Source organism: Hemitrygon akajei, chromosome 7 (assembly GCF_048418815.1).
Source record: "Hemitrygon akajei chromosome 7, sHemAka1.3, whole genome shotgun sequence".
In the NCBI taxonomy this organism is placed as follows: Eukaryota; Metazoa; Chordata; class Chondrichthyes; order Myliobatiformes; family Dasyatidae; genus Hemitrygon; species Hemitrygon akajei.
In genome coordinates this window covers 44,260,338-44,283,250 of record NC_133130.1, presented here as the reverse complement: position 1 = coordinate 44,283,250, position 22,913 = coordinate 44,260,338, and the positions used below count along the sequence as shown (strand labels likewise).

At 39.0% G+C, this 22,913-nt stretch overlaps 1 protein-coding gene across 5 annotated transcripts in view; it reads left to right on the top strand.

Annotated features, from left to right (window-relative positions):
• The window catches only part of LOC140730394 (echinoderm microtubule-associated protein-like 4), a 236,006-nt gene that overhangs the window by 129,088 nt on the left and 84,005 nt on the right, over positions 1-22,913 (top strand). For 4 of the 5 annotated variants that reach the window (XM_073050716.1, XM_073050713.1, XM_073050717.1 and 1 more), the window contains 5 exons: positions 331-453; positions 8,003-8,028; positions 9,261-9,293; positions 14,639-14,762; positions 17,935-18,084. In XM_073050716.1, the coding sequence (XP_072906817.1) occupies positions 331-453; positions 8,003-8,028; positions 9,261-9,293; positions 14,639-14,762; positions 17,935-18,084 (456 nt within the window). The remainder of the gene's footprint in view (positions 1-330; positions 454-8,002; positions 8,029-9,260; positions 9,294-14,638; positions 14,763-17,934; positions 18,085-22,913) is intronic. The other variant, XM_073050715.1, reaches the window with a different exon arrangement.

Below are 22,913 nucleotides of genomic sequence, written 5' to 3'. Positions count from 1 at the left end.
TCTTACTCAGACCTTGAGCAAATTAGTTTTTATTGTTTGAACATGTAGTCCATTTTGTTTGAAGGCGCATAACTTTAGATTTCCAATTTGTATTCATTCAATTCATATACTTATTAACTATTTACTGTCTTAATACTTGTTGCAGCATTACTGTTGTGGCTTGCACTCTTTTCTGGCATTAACTTAAAATGCTAGATCAATCTAACTTTTCATTTGTCTAGCTTCGAAGACCTTGCTTCCACTGCTTCTCCTCCATTGCTTTACTTATTTGAAGGATGGTGCAGTATTTCTTCACATGTTATGGTGACTGATGTCCTTCAATTTTTTCAGTCTAAAGCGAAGTTCAACAATTGAAAGGACGCAGAGCAGCAGCTGGGAAGGTTCGGATGAGAATCGTAAAACATCGAGAGCACATTCAACATCTAAATTATTAAAACATAAAATTACAGATAAGTAAGCATTAAATTTTGTGTACTAAAAGATATTTCCTCTAATAAAAGGCTTAGAAATGCAAACTTTGTGTTTTGGAAAGTTTTATATTTTGAGATGATCAAATGTCAGTACCTCAAAAACAGGTAACAACCAGCTTTTTAATTTCAATTCCCATTCTGGTTTCGACATGATGGTCCATGGCTTCCTCCTGTGCCAAGACGAGGCCACCTTCAGGTTGGAGGAGCAACACATTATATTCCATCTGGGTAGCCTCCAACCTGATGGCATGAACATCAATTGCCCCTTCCGGTAAAATATGTTTGTAAATTACCCCCTCCCCCTTTCTCTAGTCCCTACTCTGATCTTTTACCTCTTCTCACCTGCCTGTCATTTCCCCTTGGGTACCATCCTCATTCCCTTTCTCCTATGGTCCACTCTCCTCTCCTACCAGATTCCTTCTTCTCCAGCCGTTGACCTTTCCCACCCACCTGGTTTCACCTATCACCTTCTAGCTAGCCTCCTTCTCCTCCCCCTGCCTCCTTATTCTGGCATCCTCCCACTTTCTTATCAATCCTGAAGAAGGGTCTCAGCCCAAAATGTCTACTGTTTATTCATTTCCATAGATGCTGTCTGACCTCCTGAGTACCTCCAGCATTTTGTGTGTGTTGCTGAGAACTGTTTTAGATCTTTTAAAAGATGAATTGGTGGAAAAACATTTAAATAAAATATTTTTGCATTTTACCTTTGTTCTTCTAAACTGATAGATCTAAACTGGACAGTTTATTTAGTGGTGTCAGTACATTCAACTGAATGGCAATTTAATGATTTGATATTTATGGTCACTGTTCACATTATTTGTATTAATTGACTTAGTGTCTTATTCCACCACACACCAGATTGAGCTTTAGAATTTGCTGGGCATGATTTGAAAATATTTAATCCAACAATGAGAAGTGTATGGAGGGATATGGTCCAGGTGCAGGTCAGTGGGACTGGGCAGAAAAATGGTTTGGCACAGCCAAGAAGGGACAAAAGGCCTGTTTTTGTGCTGTAATGTTCGATGGTTCTAACAGAAGTTTTAATTATCTGTTTCAATGATGTTTTTCCGTTATTCTCTATTTTGATTGTAGGTGCACTTCGTAATTTTGGGTTTTGAATGCACAGGCTTTAATTGCATGCATATGTAAAGCAATTTACTGAATACATTCAACCAACACACACAAAATGCTGGTAGAACACAGCAGGCTAGGCAGCATCGATAGGGAGAAGCGCTGTCGACATTTCGGGCCGAGACCCTTCGTCACGACTAACCAAAAGGAAAGATAGTAAGAGATTTGAAAGTAGTGGGGGGAGGGGGAAATGCGAAATGATAGGAGAAGACCGGAGGGGGTGGGATGAAGCTAAGAGCTGGAAAGGTGATTGGCAAAAGTTATACAGAGCTGGAGAAGGGAAAGGATCATGGGACGGGAGGCCTCAGGAGAAAGAAAGGGGGGGGGGGGAGCAGCAGAGGGAGATGGAGAACAGGCAAACAACTAAATATGTCAGAGATGGGGTAAGAAGGGGAGGAGGGGCATTAACGGAAGTTAGAGAAGTCAATGTTCATGCCATCAGGTTGGAGGCTACCCAGCTGGTATATAAGGTGTTGTTCCTCCAACCTGAGTTTGAATTCATTTTGACAATAGAGGAGGCCATGGATAGACATATCAGAATGGGAATGGGACGTGGAATTAAAATGTGTGGCCACTGGGAGATCCTGCTTTTTCTGGCGGACCGAGCGTAGGTGTTCCGCAAAACGGTCTCCCAGTCTGCGTCAGGTCTCACCAATATATAAAATGCCATTGTTCGGTAGAATTTTACTAATTGTACTAAATCTGTAAGCAGACATCTGTAAATAGGAATTTATTGATTATAATTTATATTATTTTTGTTACTCAGCAAGTATCATTGACAACTCCAAATTGGGTGTACAAATTTATAGATGGTTTTATGACCAGATTGTGGCAGGAAAAAGAAGAAAATTGCAGCAGTTGTCAAATTTAGCCACATCGAAAAGACTCGAACGAATCTTTCTTTATAAAAGCTTCAAGTTCTCATTAAGCCATTTTAGCATGGGCCCAAAAGATCATGATGTTACCTTCTACCTAAAATCTTGCTCACATTGATTGGACCTTACCAAGTCTCTGCGGGCTGCAGGCAAAAGTGAAAACTGAAAATTTTAAATGAATCCCTGGAACTGAAACAATTTTTTGCTGATGCAATTATTCTTTTGCTTCATTAACCTTACAGTGTATTTGCTTTGCATAAATCATCAGTAATTGCTGATGTGATAAATGGAAAGTTTCTTTTTGTATTATGAAATAATTCTGAAATTGAGGCAATTTTTTGGAGGGCATAATTGGAAGTCAGTTCTGTACGAAATGAATCGTACATGTATCAATTATGCTTTAGACCAAAAGAAGGGAAAATAAATTAAAATTATGTGCACTATGTTAACTTCAGCTTAACGAGAACATAAGATTCATCGACCATGAAAACAAAGTGTTGTAAATACTCAGCATATCAGTCTGCATCTGTGGGAAGACAAAGAGTCAACATTTTTGATCTATAACCGCCAGAATGGAAAAAGAGAAAAGAAGCTTGTAAGGCTGCAGGGAGGCTGGGAGAGGGAGTTCTGATGGGTAAAACTGCGCTGATTATGGGGATCAGCTGTAAACAAGATTATCTGGTCAGTGAGTGAACCAGAGCGGTTAGAGAGTGAGAATTTTGACAAAAAAATGTGGGAGTCAGGAAACAGAGCAGGAGGACAAGCCCATGCTGAAAAATCAATTTACCTGAAGGTGTAGTGTTCAGTATGATATTCAGAAGGTGCAATGTGGCCAGATGAAAATCAAGGTACAGTTCCTCAAGCTTGTGTTAGGTCCCTGTGACAGTACAGAAGAACACTAACGAGTGGGAAGGAGATGAGAAATTAAATGTGTGGGTAGCAGCGACCTCGGTTCCCTCTGTGGAGTGAGTACCAGAGTTCTACAAATCCGTGCAGAGTTCAAGAGGCTTGCTTGCTTAAGCTATCAAATTCCACCTTATCTGTGTGTTGGCATAGTTGATCTCTGATTATTCACTTCCTTTTCTAATTCTCTTTGTCTCAATGTCAGATGACAGGCTGGCTATTAACATACATTTACAAGCCTACTGGCGTGCATATTCCCATAACTCTCCACCGTACTTTGCCTCCCCAAAATGACTGCAATCCATTTTCCAAGTTACTTTGTCTTTGTTGTATTTGCTCCATTGATGAGATAAGGTCACAGGTCCTTCTGTCTAAACTTGAATCACTGAAGGATTCTCGACTGCTGTGGCGGGGCTTGAATGCTGTCACCTCCTACCAAGTGACATAGACGACAATAAGGCTTCACTCCCAGATAAGCTCAAGGCTTTTATGCTTGCTTTGACCATCAAAATGCGGAAGTACCTTCACAAACTCCTGCAGCTCCCGATGACCTGTGATTTCAGTCTCTGAGGTTGACACAAGAGCATCCTTTAGAGTGGTGACCCCACAGAAAGCATCCAGTCCAGGTGGAGTACCTGGCCAAGTACTAAAGACCTGTGCTGATCAACTTGTTTGTGGTTTCACTGATATGTTTAACCTCTTGCTTTGACAATCTGAGGTACTGACCTTCAACGAGGCTTCAATTATACCGGTGCCTATGAAAAATGTGGTAACCTGCCTCAATGATTATTGTCCAGTAGCACTTGCATCCACTGTGATAAAGTGCTTTGAGAGGTTGCAGATGAAACATAACTCCTGCCTGAGAGGTGCTCCAGTGCAGTCTAGTTTGGCTACCTTCACAACAGGACAACAGCTAATGCCATTTCATTGGCTCTTCACTCAATCCTGGAACATATGGAGAGTGAAGATGTGCACATCAGGATGCTCTTCTTTGACTACAGCTCGGCAATCAATACCATCATCCCCTCAAGACTAATCAATAAGCTTCAAGACCTAGGCCTCAATACCTCCTTGTGCAACTGGATCCTGGAATTGCTCACTTGCAGATCTCAATCAGTTCAGATTGGCAATAATATCTCTTCCACAATTTCAATCAGCATAGGCTGTGTGCCTAGCCCGCTGCACTATTAACTTTATACCTATGACTATGAGGCTCCAATGCCACATTTAACTTTGCCAACAGTATTACTGTTGGCCAACTCAGATGTGGTGTTGACTCAGCATATAGGAGGGGGATTGAATATCTGGCTGAGTGGTGTCACACCGACAACCTCTCATTCAATATCAGCAAGACTGAGGAGCTGATTGTTGACTTCAGGAGGGGGAAACTAGACATTCATGAGCCAGTCCTCATTTGCAAATCAGAGGTGGAGGGGGTCAGCAACTTTAAGCTCCTCAGTGTTGTTATTTCAGAGGATCTATCCTGGGTTCAGCATGTAAGTGCAATTATGAAGAAAGCATGACAGTGCCTCTACTTCCTTTGGAGTTTGTGAAGATCCGGCATGTCATCTAAAACTTTGACAAACTTCAGAATATCAAACACTTCTCATATGTTAAACTTGGCTGCAGAACCAAGTGTGGTGGAGAGTATATTGACTGTTTGCATCACAGCCTGGTTTGGAAACACCTGTGCCCGCAGAAAATCCTACAAAAAGTTGTGGATACAGCCCAATCCATTATGTATAAAACCTTTCCCCACGTTGAGCACATCCACATAGAGTGCTGTCTCAGGAACGTCATCAAGTACAGCACCATCCAGGCCGTGCACTCGTCTTGCTACTGCCATCAGGAAGAAGGTACTGGAGCCTCAGTACTCACCACCACCAGGTTCAGGAAAGGTTGGTATCCCTCAATTATCAGATCCTGATCCAGAGAGGACAAGTTCATTCAGCTTCACTTGCCCCATCGTTAAACTGTTCCCACAACTTATGGACTCACTTTCTCTTCATCTCATGTTCTCAATATTTATTGCTTATTGTTGAGGTCAAGGTTGGCATAGTTTCCTTAAGACCAAGAGACACAGGAACAGTTAGGCCATTTGGCCCATCAAGTGTTCTGCTGTTCCATTTCCCTCTTAACCTCTTTTTCCTGCCCTCTCCCCATAACCTTTCATGCCCTGATTAATCAAGAACCTATCAACCTCTGCCTTAAATATGCCCAGAGACCTGGCCTCCGCAGCCGCCTGTGGCAACAAATTCCCACATATTTAACACTCTCTGGCTAAAGAAATTCCTCTACATTTCTGTTCTAAATGGATGTCCCTCTGTTTTGAGGCTATTCCCTCTGGCCCAAGACACCCCCACCAAAAGAAACATCCTGTTTACATCCACACTGTCTAAGCCTTCCAACATCCAGTACGTTTCATTGAGTTTCCCCCTCATTCTTCTAAATTCTAGCAAGTACAAGCCCAGAGCCTTCAGTCGCTGCTCATGTGATACCCTTTCATTCCTGGAATCATTCTCGAGAACCTCCTCTGAGCCCTCTGCAATGTCGGCACATCCTTTCTTAAACAAGGGGCCCAAAACTGCTCACAGTACTCCAAGTAAGGCCTCATCAGTGCTATAAAGCCTCAGCATTACATCCTTGCTTTAATATTCCAGTCTTCTTGAAATGAATGCTAACATTGTATTTGTCTTTCACACCACTGACTCAACCTGCAAATTAAACTTCTGGGAATCCTACACGAGGACTCCTAAATTCATATGCACCTCAGATTTTTGAAATTTCTTCCCGTTTAGAAAATAATCTGGGCTCTTATTCCTTCTACCAAAGTGCATGACTATACACTTCCTGATACTGTATTCCATCTGCTACCTCATTGCCTATTCTTTTAATCAAAGTCCATCAACAGCCTCTTTGCTTCCTCAACACTACCTGCCCCTCCACCTATCTTCATGTTGTCTGCAAGCTTGGCCACAAAGCCATGAATTTTATTAAAATCATTGATGCACAATGTAAAAAGAAGCGGTCCCAACACAGACCTCTGCAGAGCACCACTCATCACCAGTAGCCAATCCAAAAAGAATCCCTTTATTCCCACTCTTTGCCTCCTGCCAATCAGCCAATGCTCTATCCATACCGGTATCTTTCCTGTAATACCTTGGGCTCTTGTAAGGGAAAATCTTGCCAGTCAAATCTGCTTCTTAGAGGAAGTAACACACAAAAGAGATCCCGTGGATATTGTTTACTTGCATTTTCAGAAGGCCTTTGACGAGGTGCCACACGTGAGGCCGCTAACAAGGTAAGAACCCATGGTATTACAAGAAAAACACTAGCATAGATAGAAGAATGGCTGACGAGTAGAATTAAAGGGGGTCTTTTCTGGCTAGTGACTAGTGGTGTGCTGCAGGGGTTTGTGTTGGGACTGCTTCTCAAGTTGTGTGTCAGTGATTTGGATGACAGTGGCTAAGTTTAACATCTGAGAAGTGTTTGATATTCTGGGCCTGTATTCACTGGAGTTTATAAGAATGAGGGGATTCTCATGAAAACCTATTGAATATTGAAAGGCCTAGATAGAGTGTGGAGTGGATGCTTCTTATAGTGGGTGAGTCTAAGACTAGAGGGCACAACCTCTAGATGCACAGGCATCTTTTAAAAATAGAGATATGGAGGAATTTATTTAGCCAGATGGTGGTGAATCTGTGGAATTAATTGCCACATTTATCTGTGGAGACCAAGTCATTGGGTATATTTAAAGTGGACGTTGACAGTTTCTTGATTAGTAAAGTTTATGGGGAGAAGGCAGGAGCGTAGGGTTGAGAGGGGTGGTAAATCAGCCATGATTGAATGGTGGAGCAGACTCAGTGCCCTAATTCTGCTCCTATGTCTTAAGGCTTTATGGAGATATTCCTCTTTTTTGCATCTGTACAGATTTCCTTTGTTTATCCATTATATCTGACAAAGTGTGCTCTGACTTGAAGCGTTGACTCAGTTTCTCAAACTATAGATGTGGCCTGACCTGCTAAGTATTAACTGCACTTTCCATTTTTTTAGATTTCCAGCATCTGTTGTTTGATTTTGACAAAAGAATCATTCCAATTCCTCTGTGTAGATTTAGATTTATGCCTGTTGCATTGCCTATAGAATATTGCCTACATAAACAGATAGTGATCTATTAACACAGTTAGAAATTAACTAACACTTGTAGGTCATATTTAGTTTTAGTTAAATCATTTCAGTTTAAACGCCAAGTTTTTTTAAACTCAGCAAGCTTCAAATAATGAATGTGGAATTGAAACTACAGGGGAGAATGTGGGTGGACCGTTAAACCCACCTTTGTTTCCCTGCTGCAAGCATTTACGAACTCTTTCATAATATTTTAACAAATGCTTAACTGTTTCTTTTCTGCTGCTTCATACCAAAGCTGTTTACGGGCAAGTAATGCTGACCATAAAGTTTCTATTAACGTATTTCTTCCAAGGTTTAATATGTCTAATTCCTTCTAATAACTTGCATTGATTCTTATTGTCAAAGGTAATCCTATATATAATCTGTGTTTAATATATAATCTGTATGAGTATTTACTTGAATTTTTACCTGATGATTTGGTTTTTCTTTTGCCAGATCAAAGGAACCAGCTATCAGTCAAGGTAAATGCAAAATATATTTTAAAATTACATAATGTTAGCATCTTTCTTGAGTGTTTTCTGTCTAGAAATTCTTTGATTTTCTTTTCCACTTAAGTTTTTAATTGAATTTTTAAGTTGTTCATAATGCACTTTTTTCTATTTAATATGTGTTTGTAGTTTAAGTTCATGGAGAATATTAAAATACTATGACTGAAAACAAAATAATAATATTGAAAAGAATAGAGAAAAATTGCATAGTTGAGGTGTTGAGTATTGCTATCAAGTGTGAGGATTGTTTTGCTAATTCACTTCAGTAAATATCAAAAATAATTGTCCATAAATGCAGTATGTTATCCCATGTCCCTCATTGCAGTTCTTTCTTTTCTCACTTTGGAATGTTATGGTAGATTTAATATTCCAGCAGACTTCGTTTTTGATTGAGAATTTAGTCAAATCATAAATTCTGTTTAACTCTGGCTGGAAAAAATGTGCACGTGGATTGAAAAATGTAACATGTAATGTTTATAATAAATAAAATTAGCATAGGGAATTTTGATGCCAAAATGGATTGTTTTTACTATGCCTGGACACTGTTGACACATTTAAAAAGCTAGAATAATTGTAAGAATTTTTATCATGGAGATAAAAGAGAATATGTTGAAATTCAGCTGAAGCTTCACAATCAGTGATCTGATTTGGACTCTAAAGTTGGTCTTTTTTCTAAACAGCACAAAAATGTTGTACATTGGGAAAATGCCAGAAAAATAAGGAGTATTTTTAAAATAAGCTTGTTATGCTATTGGAAAAGTATCAAATTTACTTTCTATAATGAAAAAGGTGAAGATAGGTCCCTGTCAAGATAAGGAATTGGATTATTCAGATCAAGTAGATAAATGTGGGATATGATTTCTGAGTAAGATGGGGCATATATACTCACAATATTAGTTCAGAAATTCAGGAAGAACATAGTTAATGAATTTTGTAAAGATCTGCTCAGCAGGCTTGAAAATGCCAAAATGTTGGATATTCAATTACCACAATCACTGGATTGCTAGCAGATTACCTTAATACGATAAATCAATTTTTCTCATTTCTAGTTTTTCTTAAGCTACAGCTATTGTTTGCTGTTTTCCCATTCATTTAATTTTTTAAGTTAATTTAGTTTTTTCAGTAACATGGGAAGTAGTGATTTTTTTTATTTTTGCTTCTGTTACAATTTGTTTTAAGTTGCTTTGTCTCTGTCTTATGATCAGCCCAAAGTTCACGCCGTGGAGCGTACAGCCAAGGTAAGTTCTGGCCAAGCAGCATCCATCGAATTTTTTATTTTTTCGACTTTGGCTTCCGTAGTACATTTGTGCAGACTGGTATGTTGGGATCACATGTCTCATGAGAGAGCATTCATTGGTCAGGAATTTAAAACTACTGACAAATGGAATGTCCGATGCACATTTGTGGACTTTCATTAAAATTTAATTTGAACCACCCAACTATCCACGTATTTTGTTAAAGAACTAAAATGTATTGCAATAAAAATTCAGAAATGTACATGTTTGAATAACTAACCTAAATCTGTCAGGCATAAATAGGATAAACAATGAATTAACAGAATAGTTCTAGTGACAAACCATGTGCTTCTTACTGTAATACAGTATATAAATGTACTAGCCAAACTCATTAGCATATTGAGTGGTAGGATTAGATCTGCATGTACTTGAAAATTTAGAATGAGCAAAGAAAAATTGATGGGGTCATCTCTCTGTATCTGTCACTGTCGCTCAATATTCCCCTGCTTGCCTCTTCCCGTTCTCCACCCCGCTGACCCACTCCTGTTTTCCCGTTCACACCCCGCCCGCTTGCTCCACTCCAGCTCATCATCTCCCTCTGTGCACAATAACTTGGGGCCTGTTCTTGTGCTTTATCGTTCTATGTTCTAGATTACATGATATGTAACAAACAGCTCTACAATTAGAAAGTGAATTGGATGTGCTTGAACCAGACAGAATTCAGTCAAATCTTGTATGACATGAAGGGCATTTCCTCCCACCCCCACCTCTGCAATTCCCCTCTTTGGTCCGTATTTGGTCCAAGTTTGTGAAGAGGTTCAAAGTTGAATGATTCTAGCAAAATTCAAATGTGACATTTGTGAGGAAGTTTTTGGACAGTAAGCATTGTTGATGAAAATGCTGTAGTTTTGATGATAAAGTGTGGGTGGTTTGAATAGGAATTTAGCCAGAACTGATTTTGTGAACAAATGGCAGATCTAATCTTAAACACAAGATGCTGGAAATCCAAATCAATATACACACACACAAAGCTGAAAGAACTCAGCAGATCAGGCAGCATCTAAGGAAATTAATAAACAATCAACGTCTCAGGCTGAGACACTTCCCAGGACTGGAAAGGAAGGTGCAAGGCGCCAGAATAAAAAGGTGGGGGGGAGGGGGAAGGGTGATAGCTGGAAGGTGAGGCCAAGTGGGTGGGAATGGTAAAGTGCTGGAGAGGAAGGAATCTCATAGGAGAAGAGAGTGCACCATGGGAGAAAGGGAAGAAGAAGGGGCACTGTGAAGTGGTGGTAGGCAGGTGAGAGAGATCAAAGGCCAGAAGAAGAGGGAAGGATAAATGTTGCTTTACCGGAAGAAGAAATCGATGTTCATGCCATCAGATCGTAGGCTACCAAGATGCAATATGAGACCCCGCCACCTTGAGAGTGGCCTCAGTATGGTACAAGAAGGGACCTGACATGACAGAATAGGAGTAGGAATTAAAATGGTTGGCCACCAGGAAATTCTGCTTTTGGAGGTGCTTGTGAAGTGGTGCCCCAGTTTATGATGGGTTTCAACAATGTAGAGAAGGTCACCACCACCCAGCCTGCATTTTGCTTTCTCCAGTCAGTGTAAAGGCAACCACATTGCAAACACAAATGATGGTGGAGTGTGTGGATTGTCCTGGCCTTGCTGTTTGCATTAGCTTGTATAATTGTCCTCGTAACAGTTGTGGTAGGGCAGTAATACTTTGACCTATTGGTTGACCGTTGCCTGCTGAAAGCTGTTCATGCTGCTCAGCACAAACGTAGTTTTGTGTTGCATTGTTCAGTTGGCACCTCATTTTGATGCTGAATCCCAGCTTGTCTCCTCTGGTTCACATTTCCACATATTGACTGGGACTCCCATTCTGAAAAAGGGCTGGATGGGGTCGACTACATGTATACAAAGAAACGAAACATTTCTCTGGACTATGGTGCATCCACAAAACATATATCACACACAGCACATAAAACAAAATATTACCACAAGTGTTAATAAAATGTAATTCAAAATGCATGTGAGGTTTGCAGCACAGGTAAACAGTACAGTAAAGAGTAAACAGCTCACTGTCCCTAGTGTGTCCAGATGTGTTTAGGAAAGTTTCCTTAATCAGTATACGAGGAGTGATTGATAAGTTTGTGGCCTAAGGTAGAAGGAGTCAATTTTAGAAAACCTAGCACATTTATTTTTCAAAATATAGTCCCCTCCTACAGTTACACACTTAGTCCAGCGGTCGTGGAGCATACGGATCTTGAACCTCCAGGAAGTGTCCACAGCAGGGGTGATAGATAAGTTCGTGGCCTAAGGTAGAAGGAGATGAGCTTTAACTTCAAACTTTCTGCATCATCACTCAGAGTTGAACTGCATGTGCATATAATGAAAGCTGTATAAATCATCTCCTTCTACCTTAGGCCATGAACTTATCAATCACCCCTACTGTGGACATTTTTCTGGAGATCCAAGATCCGTATGCTCCACGACCGCTGGACTAAGTGTGTAAATGTAGGAGGGGATTATGTTGAAAAATAAATGTGCTAGGTTTTCTAAAATTGACTCCTTCTACCTTAGGCCACAAACTTATCAATCACCCGTCTTATAGAGGTCCGAACTAGGGGGAGTGCAAAGGGCCTATTTCTGTGTTGTAGTGTTCTGTGACTCTATCCACATCATTTCATTGATGTACATTCTTAAGCTGCTACATCTGTTCTGAGTTCAGTAGTTGTGCCATAAAACATGATGTGGAGACAAGAATTTATCTGCAAAAGGTCTGTGTCGTGGTCACTTCCACCAGTGGTGTCATTGATGGATATAATTGCGACAGATAGATTGGCAAGGGTCAAGTAGGTTTTACTCACTCAGCACTTCCGACATATCCACTTTGACAGCTAGGTTCTTTAGGGCTTTCCTAGTTCAGTGAGTGGTGGAATTACCAAACCACTCATTATTGTAAAAATGGTTCACGGAGTACATGTTTATATCTACTGTAAAAGAAAAATATCCTTTTATTTGACATTCAAGTTAATTATTCACATACAACTTTTGTACAATAATTTCAAGTATAAACTAATTATAATACAAATTATTCTTAAAATTAATTTATTGATTTCAATTAGTTCAGAATTGGAAGTATTTTTTCCTGTTAAGAAAATTGCTTTGTGTTTAAAATTAATGTTTTAATCTGGTTCTTATTCTGACAGTCCACAATTCAATAAGGAAATGCTTCTAAAAATTTGTATTCATAAAATGAAATTCATTTTGACAATTTCTAATACATAATTTGATGTGATGTACATTTTCAAATGATTTCTAAAAGGAGCCCTCACCTCCCATACAACTCTGTAACCTGCCAGTTCTCAATGAGCAGCTTGTTCTTGGATGCAAAGCTTATAGAAGTGCTTTCAAATGTCATTTCTTAATCATTGCATTGGGGATTAAAAAAACAACTTAATAGATTCAGAGAAGAATAGAAGCATTTTTCTTCTCTCAATTTCAATGCTGTTTCCCTCATTTCACTTTTAAATTTGCATGATGCTTAGCTTATGTGGCCTAAATAACCAAATAGCACGCCTGCGTACTTGGAGGTGTATGAATGAAATAGATCCCTCTTAGGGTCATGACATGTTAAAGGGTAGGTCTGTTTAATTCAGATCAAACTTTTAATAAGGGACAAAATTTGCAAACCCATTTTAGTACAAAACGGTAATATTGTCGTCTTTTAGTCTTTGGAGATTATTCTGTTTATAAATTCTAGGGATTTTTGTATTGGCAAATACCTAGTTCTGTTATGGGGTTTAATGATACCAGCCTTGTGGTAAAGCAAAAAAGGAAATTAAATAGTCTGTACAAACTGAAAGGATAGATCTAAATTAAGGAGAAAATAAATGAACTTAAGTATTATTTTTGGCATCTTTTTATGCTTCTAGTTCCTTTGCTTTCTTTGCCAATTAATTTTGTGCAGTAACTGCTTGTTTTAGCTGGCTGATGGTGTAGTGGCATCAGCACTGGACCTCAAGGCAAATGGTCCCGAGTTCAAATCCAGCAGGTTCCTTGCACACTTTCCATCTGTGCTGTGTTGAGTGGCAAGCTAGCAACTTGGCCTCATAATAAACAGATATGGAAATGGCAAAAATGGTGCCCACTGCGTGAAAAGGAACATCAGCTGCTTGTATATAGTCCAGAATCCCAGAATGTCCCAGCTTTAGCACACTCCTTTTTCTTACTCATGATGTCCCTTACAGACATCACACACAAATCCTAAATATAAACATAAAATGGTGGAAAAACTCAGCAGGTCAGGTAACACTGGTGAAAATCATAATTGGTTTATGTACTTACATTGATGATGTGCACTTGTGCTTGACTGTTAATCCTCTTGACATCGCCAGTGCTCTTCTGTTTCATATTACTAATCTGCCATCCAATTTTGAATAAACGAAATTTGGATCTAATTAAAGATTTGGAGGATAGAAAAATATATTTTGGATCCCATCAGAAAACCTGTTCCCTGATCATGGATCCAGTACCCTTGCTGGCCCATATCTTAATTTAAATTTCCTTATACATACCTGTGTATTCATCTTAGTTGCAACACTCACAATGGCTGTGACCTACACCAACAGTACAAACCTTTCAGTGTTTTCTCATTTGTGGTTTCTTGGTCCAGCTCGAGTGGTTGTGCCTTTTAGGCAATTAAAACTAAACTCTGAACTTTAATGATTTTCAATGAAAATGCAGTTAACCACTGTATGAATAAATAACAACTATTTTCCACTTTGCAAGCCCTAAACAGGCACCTCATTTTCTCAGTGGGCACGTTCTCTGCATATTAATTTAATTAACCTGTACATCTTTCCTATTCCTAAAAGCCTAGAAAGTTCTGTATGTGGTTTTTAGATTCACACGTTTAGCTCATGCACATGGCATTTTCCTTACCACCAATTCAGAAAGAGTTGTAATTCAATATTTTGTACTTGCCTTTACAACCTAGAGTTAGTATTCATGAAAAAACAAAGGACTGCAAGATTATTGAAATTAGTCAACAGAAGATTGTTTTCTGATTGATAGTTCTTTTGTTTGCTTTCTTAATATCTCAGTAGTTTTCAATTTTTTAACACCAGCTAAATGAGCAATTTGTGTGGTCTGTTAGACCAGACATTTTCAAGTGTCATGACCCAAGATGGCTTTGCTAAAAGAAAAATAAATTACTAACTGCTATTTGGCTTAAAAGATTGCTATACTTTATTTATTGTTTGTAGCATGGAAGGTTTTGTCCAGTTTCAAAGCAATTATATTGAAAGCTAACAGAATTTTTCTGATATTTTGAACAGAGGGAGACATGATCAAGATGTTCATGCGTGGGCGTCCAATCACAATGTACATTCCTTCTGATGTAACGAATTATGACGAGATCAAATCAGAACTGCCTTCTGAGAAGCTTAAGCTGGAATGGGTGTATCCTTGTCCTGTTGCATGTTACACTGGACAACAAAGTCATGCTGTTGGTGATGAGCATGGTGAAAGACATTGCGATCATGGAGAAAAAGTACCAGGGCAACTGGAATCCATCAATGCTGGTGATTTATTGTTGGTCACTTAAGCGAGAAGCCTCAGACCCTGAGTACAAATGAAAATCAATAACAAAATACTTTTAACTTAAACTATTGCGAAGCGTCAGCACCATTATGCAATTACATTATATTAAATAAAGTTAATTTGTTGTTTCTCCAAATTCCTACGTGATACAAGTATTCTGAAATTATGTTTGTGTTCATCTTCAAGCAATGTATCATAAACAAAATAAGATTCTGAGGAAGCAACACTTTTGAAAAAATTTGTTATCCAGTGTAATTACATGAATGTAGTAGATATACTTTGGGGACCCTGAATAGCTTTGTTATTGAACATAATTAAATGTCCCTTTTAAGATGCCAAGTTATGTCAGTTTTTTGTGTTATTGTTTATCGCCTCTTGCTGCAAGGCAATAAGGTCAATGTTATGTTTGTTCTATAACAAAGACAAGCTTGCATGGGTTTTCAAATGCTAGAACTATTTTATTTACAGATATACAGAATGGATTCAGCTGGACCACATTTTATGTGGGATCTTCAGCCCACCAAAAGCATGTGTCTAGGTCCACCAACGTCACTTCCCATTCTGGGTGAACCGTACGCATTGCACACTGGGAACTGAAGTTCTTTATTGCACATATAATAACACATCTTCCCCCTTTAAAGAAAACAAGCATAATAGTATGCTTTCCAACAAAGATATTTACCTTAACTTCAATTGTAATAAACAAATACAGTCCCTTGTTCACTTGTCTTTTCTCTATCCATCTCTATGGTGGCTTAATTATCCCCTTTAGAATGCTATTTGTTTCCAGAGATATCTTGCTTTCCTTTGCTACGTTAATGCCAGTGTCCTTTTAAGAATTCTGATCTACATGGTAATTTCTTTCACATTCTTCTGCCAAGATTCTGTTTGTTCATCTCTGTTCTTGTTCTTGCTGTGTGACCGTAATTCACTCCACATGCCTCACAATGGAGCTCTAGACTACATCCATGTGATCAGTGAGTCTTTGCACAAGATCCAACTGATTCTGTCTCAATTCACAGAACTCCTATTGGCTGTGTATCATAGAGAGCAGCTCCTCCTGTTGGTTTGTGTTGTGCTGTTGTTCTGTCCTTGCGTCTTACGTGGTCATCCCATTTTAAAAAAAAATTTTCTCTTGAACTTCGGAGGGGATCATGAAGATATTTTTTTGATTTTCACTCTTAACTGGAAGTTGATGAGAGACAGATTTTTAACCACTGTTGCAGGATGTGGAAGCAGACTGTTCAACACTGGCATCCTGACTGTCATGCTGGTGTAGTTGGTATAGATGTCTATGGAAGGTGGAGTTCTTGTGCTTCTCTTGCATAACCTCTCTGGAGCTCTCATGGATGCTCATATGAGTATCTCAAGTTACATCAGGTAAACATCTGAGCACCACAAAGACATGTGTACTCTATGAAAAATCTTTTTACCACGTTGAGCCTTTCACATGCAGTCAAACTTAATATTAGCTATACTGTGCTCTCATTTACATCCAGGAGCTGTGCCTTTAGGTATTGCTGCTTGTGTTTGAAGGTCACTGTACAGCCTCCTTTTACTGGAACGTTCTGTCAAGTACAGCCTGTCACTTTTAACCTCACTCAGTAAATCTTGCTCTTTTAGGGCCTTGTAATCATCCACGGATAACAGATTTACCTGGGCTCTGGTGTCAAGCTTGAAAGAAATTACTGTCTTATTCACAGTAACTGGAATGATCCATTCTGATTTTACCAGCACCAGCAGTCTGCAGAGAATCTACAAAGATTTCCTCAGCAACTGTGTGCACCTTTACTTTGCAAAATGATACAACTTCTCACAATTATTGCAGGATTTTTCCTCTGCTCCCCAGAGAACATGCTGTATCTTGAAGTTGCTGTAGCTCATCAGAAACACTAAGACAATACCAGATGAGAGCCTGAAAAATCTTGTAGTGGATAACTTAAGTCCCACGCACATATGCAGTTTACCGGCAATTTAATCAACAACTGGAAATGCTTCAAACAGTAGCTACTTCTATAAGTAGGACAAGTCTTTGAGATGTTCCTACCTCCACATTTGCTGCATTTACTGTTTGACCCTACCTCTTTGCTATTCTGTTGCTTTGGGAAATGCCTTGTGTTCTGCAGTGACCTCACCATGAAGTTGTAGCTTGGTGTTGTCCAATTGCAGTCCCAGTTGTTCACTTCCCACAGCCTGCACCACCGCATAGGAACACCTTTCCAGTGCATCCATCCATCCTTAATCCAGGGAAAAGGTTGGGTTGGTGGTGGGGCCAGCAGTGTTAAGAATTCTCTACCAGCTGGGTCCTCGAGCATTCTTTTTTCCTTGATAAGGGTTTACGTGCAATTTTCAAATAGAAATGTTGACTATCTCCAGTCTTCACTCAGTGAATACTATGGAAGCTGTTTTGTTAATGTAATCTAATAAGATGATGCAGGCTTAAATAGTTGCTCTTACGAGATTAATTATTCTTTTATTGAAGTATTTTTTTCTATTGGTTTCCCGCTTTATTTTTTGTGATAAATAAGGACGCGAGGAGGCCAATTCACCATTCAAAGCTGCTCTGTCATTCAATAAAAACTTGGCATCAGTGCTACTTTCCCACACTATTTCTATACCCCTGTATTTTTCTCATCACCCTAAAGGTATATTGATTTGTTCATGAGATATTGTTTCACCCTCTTGATGGTTTTGTAAATGGCTGTTATTCACAATAGGGACTTTACAATGAGTGGCTTTTTAAATATTACACTACAAAGAGCATTTCAACAAAACTGATTATTTCTTTACCTGATCTGCTCCTATATGTACTCACTCAGCAAGATACTCTGGGAATGTTTGAGGGGTGGAACCCTTTTTGATTTTTCTGTACTAAACCACTAATGCTATTTGTAATATTTCTGTCTCTATCTAGGTTTGTATCAGACTAATAATCAAATAATTTCTATCAAGTTTATTAGATGTAAATTAACTGAGCCACTGTGCAAAGTATACATTTTCATTTAATATGGCCTTGACTAATAGGAAATAGATACGGCTATCGAGGAAGGGACTGTCGTTCGAATATCTACCTCCTCCCAACTGGAGAAGTTGTCTACTTTATAGCATCTGTTGTAGTGATGTACAATATTGAAGAAAGGACTCAAAGGCACTACCTGGGTCACACAGACTGTGTTAAATGGTAAGTAGATTTTCTATTGGCGCTACATGATACTATCTGGGTCACGCACACAATGTTAAATGGTATGTTGATTTTCTATTGGCACTACCATGGCACTTCCTGGGTCATACAGACTGTGCTTAAATGGTAAAGTGGCTTACCATTCAATTAAAAGCAGATGTAGAAAATTAGAAACAAACAGAAAAAGTTAATGATCTTTTATTGGAACTGAGTCATGTGATCAACTACTTTCAACATTTCAAAGTGCATTGTAAATGTATTAAAGTACACATGTCATCATATGCAACTCTGAGATTCATTTGCTTTCTGGTATTCACAGTAGATGTAAGAAACAAAATAGAATCAATGGAAGACCATACCCAAAAGGATGGACAAACATCCAATCTGCAAAAGACAAGAACTCTGTAAATACAAAAAGAAATAGAAAATAAAGATTTAATTAATTAATACATGATAAATATTGAGAAAGTGAGATGAGAAGTCCTTGAAAGTGAGTCCATGGGTTGTGGGTAAAGATTAGTGATGGGGTGAGTGAAGTTATCCCCTCTAGTTCAAGAACTTGATGGTTGAGGAGTAATGTAGTAACTGTTCCTGAATGTGGTGGTGTGGGTTTTGAGGCTTTTGTACCTCCTTCCTGATGGCAGCAGTGAGAAAAGTGCAGGACGTGGATGGTGGGCGTCTTTGATGATGGAACTGCTTTCCTGTGACAGAGCTCCATGTCGATATGATCAAAAACTTTTCTCTTATTTTGCCCTTTTTAACTGGAGGTTGATATATTTACAGAAGTACCCTGCAGGTATGAGTGTCACCTTTTATAAAGCATGAATAGAGATACTGCACACTCAGTGGTAGAAATAACTGTGAGCTATTTAGCGCGTACTTAATGAGGTGTGAATATTCAGCAAGTTCTGATGCTTGGTCACGCAAAATACTTATGCAATATTGGCATAATTCTTGTGTGTAATTAGCAGTTTAAAGAGTGATTCCAAATACTTGGGTCCACCTCAAAAGCAAGATTCTTTTTTTATGCATTCTCATACATATTTTTACAAAAGAATTTGAATTATATGTCATACACAAAATGCTGGAGGAACTCAACAGGCTAAGCAGCATCTATGGGAAAAAAAGTACAGTCAGAATGAGAACCTTTGGCAGGGCTTGGCCCGAAACGTCGACTACTTTGTTTTAATAGATGCTGCCTGACCTGCTGAGTTCCTCCAGCATTTTGTGTGTGTTGCTTGGATTTCCAGTATCTGCAGATTTTCTCTTGTTTGTGATTTGAATTATGAGCCTTTTTGATTAAGTGCTCAGTTAACATTGCTATTAGTGAGCATACTTTCCTTTTGGAACTGTAACAGTATGCACTAGATAGCTAAGTGATCTCAAATGAATGAATGAGGTCAAAATTGTGCCATTATGTTACATATAGTAGTGAATGGTGATGGCCAATGGAACAGCTAATCTGGCAGAGAAAGATATCCATGGAGATTGAATCTGAGAGATTTATTGTCTGTAGTTCATATAAATGGCTTGGATGAGAATGTAGGGGACATGAGAAGTAAATTGGTCACAAAAAATGATGGAATCATAGATGACTGTCTTGATGAAGGGTCCTGGCCCAAAACATCAACTTTTTATTCCTTTCCATAGATGCTGTCAAACCTGCTGAATTCCTGCAGTATTTTGAGCGCTTTACTTTAGATGTCCAACATCAGCAGAATGTCATGTTCATAGATCACAAAGCGGGTTGTTTAAGGATACAGTGGGCTATACATAAAGTTGTAGTGCAACACAGCACGGATACAGGCCCTTCAGGCCAGTGAGCTCATGCTCTCCCAACTAGTTCTAGTTTCATGTGCTTGGACCATGTTCTTCTAAGCCCACCCCTCCATGTATCTAACCAAATGCCTCTTAAATGATACTATTGTACCCGCTTCAACCACTTCTTCTGGTAACTCGTTCCATATACTTACCATCCTCTGCATGAACAAGTTGTCTTTCATGTACCTTTTAAATATTTCCCCTCTCACTGTAAAGTTATGCCCCCCAGTCTTGGACTTACCTATTCAAAAAAAAATTCAGGAAGTTTCATCATGAACACCTTCCCCCACACAGTGCCATGTTGACTGCTGTTAATCAGACCCTGTCTGTCCAAAATATCCCTTCCAGTAACCACACCACTGATGGCAAGCTGACTGGCCTATAGTCCCTGGTTTAACCTTGCTACCCTTTTTAAATAACAATATAAAATTAAGTGCCTTTCAGCCTTTGGGAAATTTCTTTCTTGCCTCCCACAAAGTCTAAGGATACGTGCAATTATACCCTGGGAATTTATCTACTTTTATACACTTTAAGGCTGCAAATAGCTTCTCCATTGTAACATGAAAATCCTCTGAAAACACCTCCATTTGTTTCCTTTATCTTTTGAGCCACCAAGAGCTTCTTAGGGTAAACCCCAACAAGAAATATTCATTAAAAATCCCATTCATCTCCTGATATATTGTACTGTGCAAAAGTCTTAGGTGCATATATACAGCTAGGGTGTCTACTGTAGCGATTTTATGTATTGCATTGTTTGACTGTTGCAAAATAAATGTCAAATCTTATGACATGAGAGTGATGATGAATCTCATGCCAGCTTGGCTCAAGCTTATCTGGTTGCGAAAACACGTGATGTTGGATTGTACATTTTGAAATCCTCCCAGACCTGATAGACACATTAGTATTTGGTTGGGCCAGTTGGCATTGGCTTCACTCTGCTTAAATTTTTTCTTCTGTTGTTTGTGACTGAATGCTGGATATTCAATAATAGCAGAAAAAATGTAAGTAGTTTGGCGCCTCAATAGATATATTTTATTTATAGTAGTTGTAAATGGTATAACTAATTATAGATTGTATTTTTCAATTGCGTTTATAAAAGATTAATATGAATAATTTTAACAGGTTTTCTAAAATGCTTTATTTATTTCAATCTGTTTTACTTTTATTAATAGAAAAATAATGATACATGTAAATAAACAACAGGACTCATCCTTTTTCCTTAAAAAGGTCCATTTTATTGTTACTAGTATTACAGTATCTCTACTCAGTATTACCATGGCACCTGAGAACTTTTTAAAAGATAAGCACCAATTTGGATACACACTCTCGAAAAGATTCACCACCCTTGTCCTAAATCAATGTATGTTTCTCAACCAGAGCCTCAATATCTCTCATTATCTAAAGTTCCTTAAACATGCCAGGTTTACCCTTCACCTTAACAGGGACGTATTGTTCCTGGACACTTGCTATCACACTCTTAAAAGCCACTTAGTTTTCATTCATTCCTTTCCCTTCAAACAGGTTCACCCAATTGACCACTAGTAGATCCGGTCTTAATTGCCCAAATATTAGCCCTTCTCTTGTTTAGGACCCTAACCTGTGTACCTATCCTATCCTTTTACATCACTGACTACCATTTCAGTAACTTGCCCTGTCTTGTTCTTGTAAGCAGAAGTCCAGTATTGCGTCCTCCCAAGTAGGGTCCTCTAAAAATATTGATTGAGAAATTTTTTTGGACACATTTCACAAATTCCTTCCAGGAATCAAGGCCCTTATTACTCTTGATGGTTGGTCTAGTACAACCCTATTTTTCCCTACAGCCTTGAGCAATTTCTCTACACATCTGCTCCAAGGACCTGACCACTGCTGCTGGCCCCTAAAAGAACATCAGCTGGAAAGTTGAGTGAAACGGTGGCAAATGGGATTTATTCCATATGGGTGAGGTAATGCACTGTGGAATGTTAAATAATGATTTATAGAGTAAATGGCAGGAAGCTTTGGAGCATTGATGTGCAGCAAGATTTGGGGTACAAGTCCAAATCTCCCTGAAAGTGGCAACATAGGTGGATAGGATATTGATTTTAAGGGAGTCACAAGGATATCCATATCCTCAGTTTCGGCACCACTTGGCATTTGTGGCCAAAAGACATGGCTGAAGCATTTGGAAACATCTTCAATAAAATGTGCGAAACAGATGATTTATCCTCCCATCTTCTACCCCCGTCACCAATGCCAACATTTAGACAGATTATTTCACTCTGTATGATGTTGAGAAGAGCATTGTTAGGCCTGGGTATAACGTCCAAGCTGTTTTACTGACAAAGAGCACTCAAAAGTTTGCTGTTCCTCTAAACAAATTGTTGCAGTACAATTATAGCAATGATATCCACCTGGAACTATGGAAAACTGGTCAGATATGTTCTGCGTACAGAAAGCAAATTGGTGATCACTTTGCAATCCGGATAGTTAGGTCATCAGCAAAAAGATGCCAGGTAGTATCAACGGTACCCTCAAACAACAGGCACTGGTCAGTAATCAACTCATCAGTTACTCAGGTTTTGTCAGTAAAGCTCACTCTTGATTCTCCAGTTTCAGCTGAACGTGAACCAAGGAACTAAATTCCAAAGGGGAGTTGAGAGTGACTGCTTTGGAAGTCAAAGGTCATGGAAGGGAAAACACTCCAGTAGTTCATGTTGTACCTTGCACAGAGTAAAATTATTCTGGTTGTTGGCAGTCAGTCATGTATTGAACCAGAAGACATAGCCTCAAAATTGAGGGGCGACCCTTTAGAATGGAGGTAAGGAGGAATTTTTAGCCAGAGAGTAGTGAATCTGTAGAATGCTCTGCCACAGACTCCGGTGGAGGCCAAGTCCGTGGGTATATTTAAGGTGGAAATTGATCGTTTCCTGATTGGTCAGGGCATCAAAGAATATGGTGAGAATTCAGGTGTGTGGGGTTGAGCGGGATCCTGGATCAGGCATGATGTAATGGTAGAGCAGACTTGATGA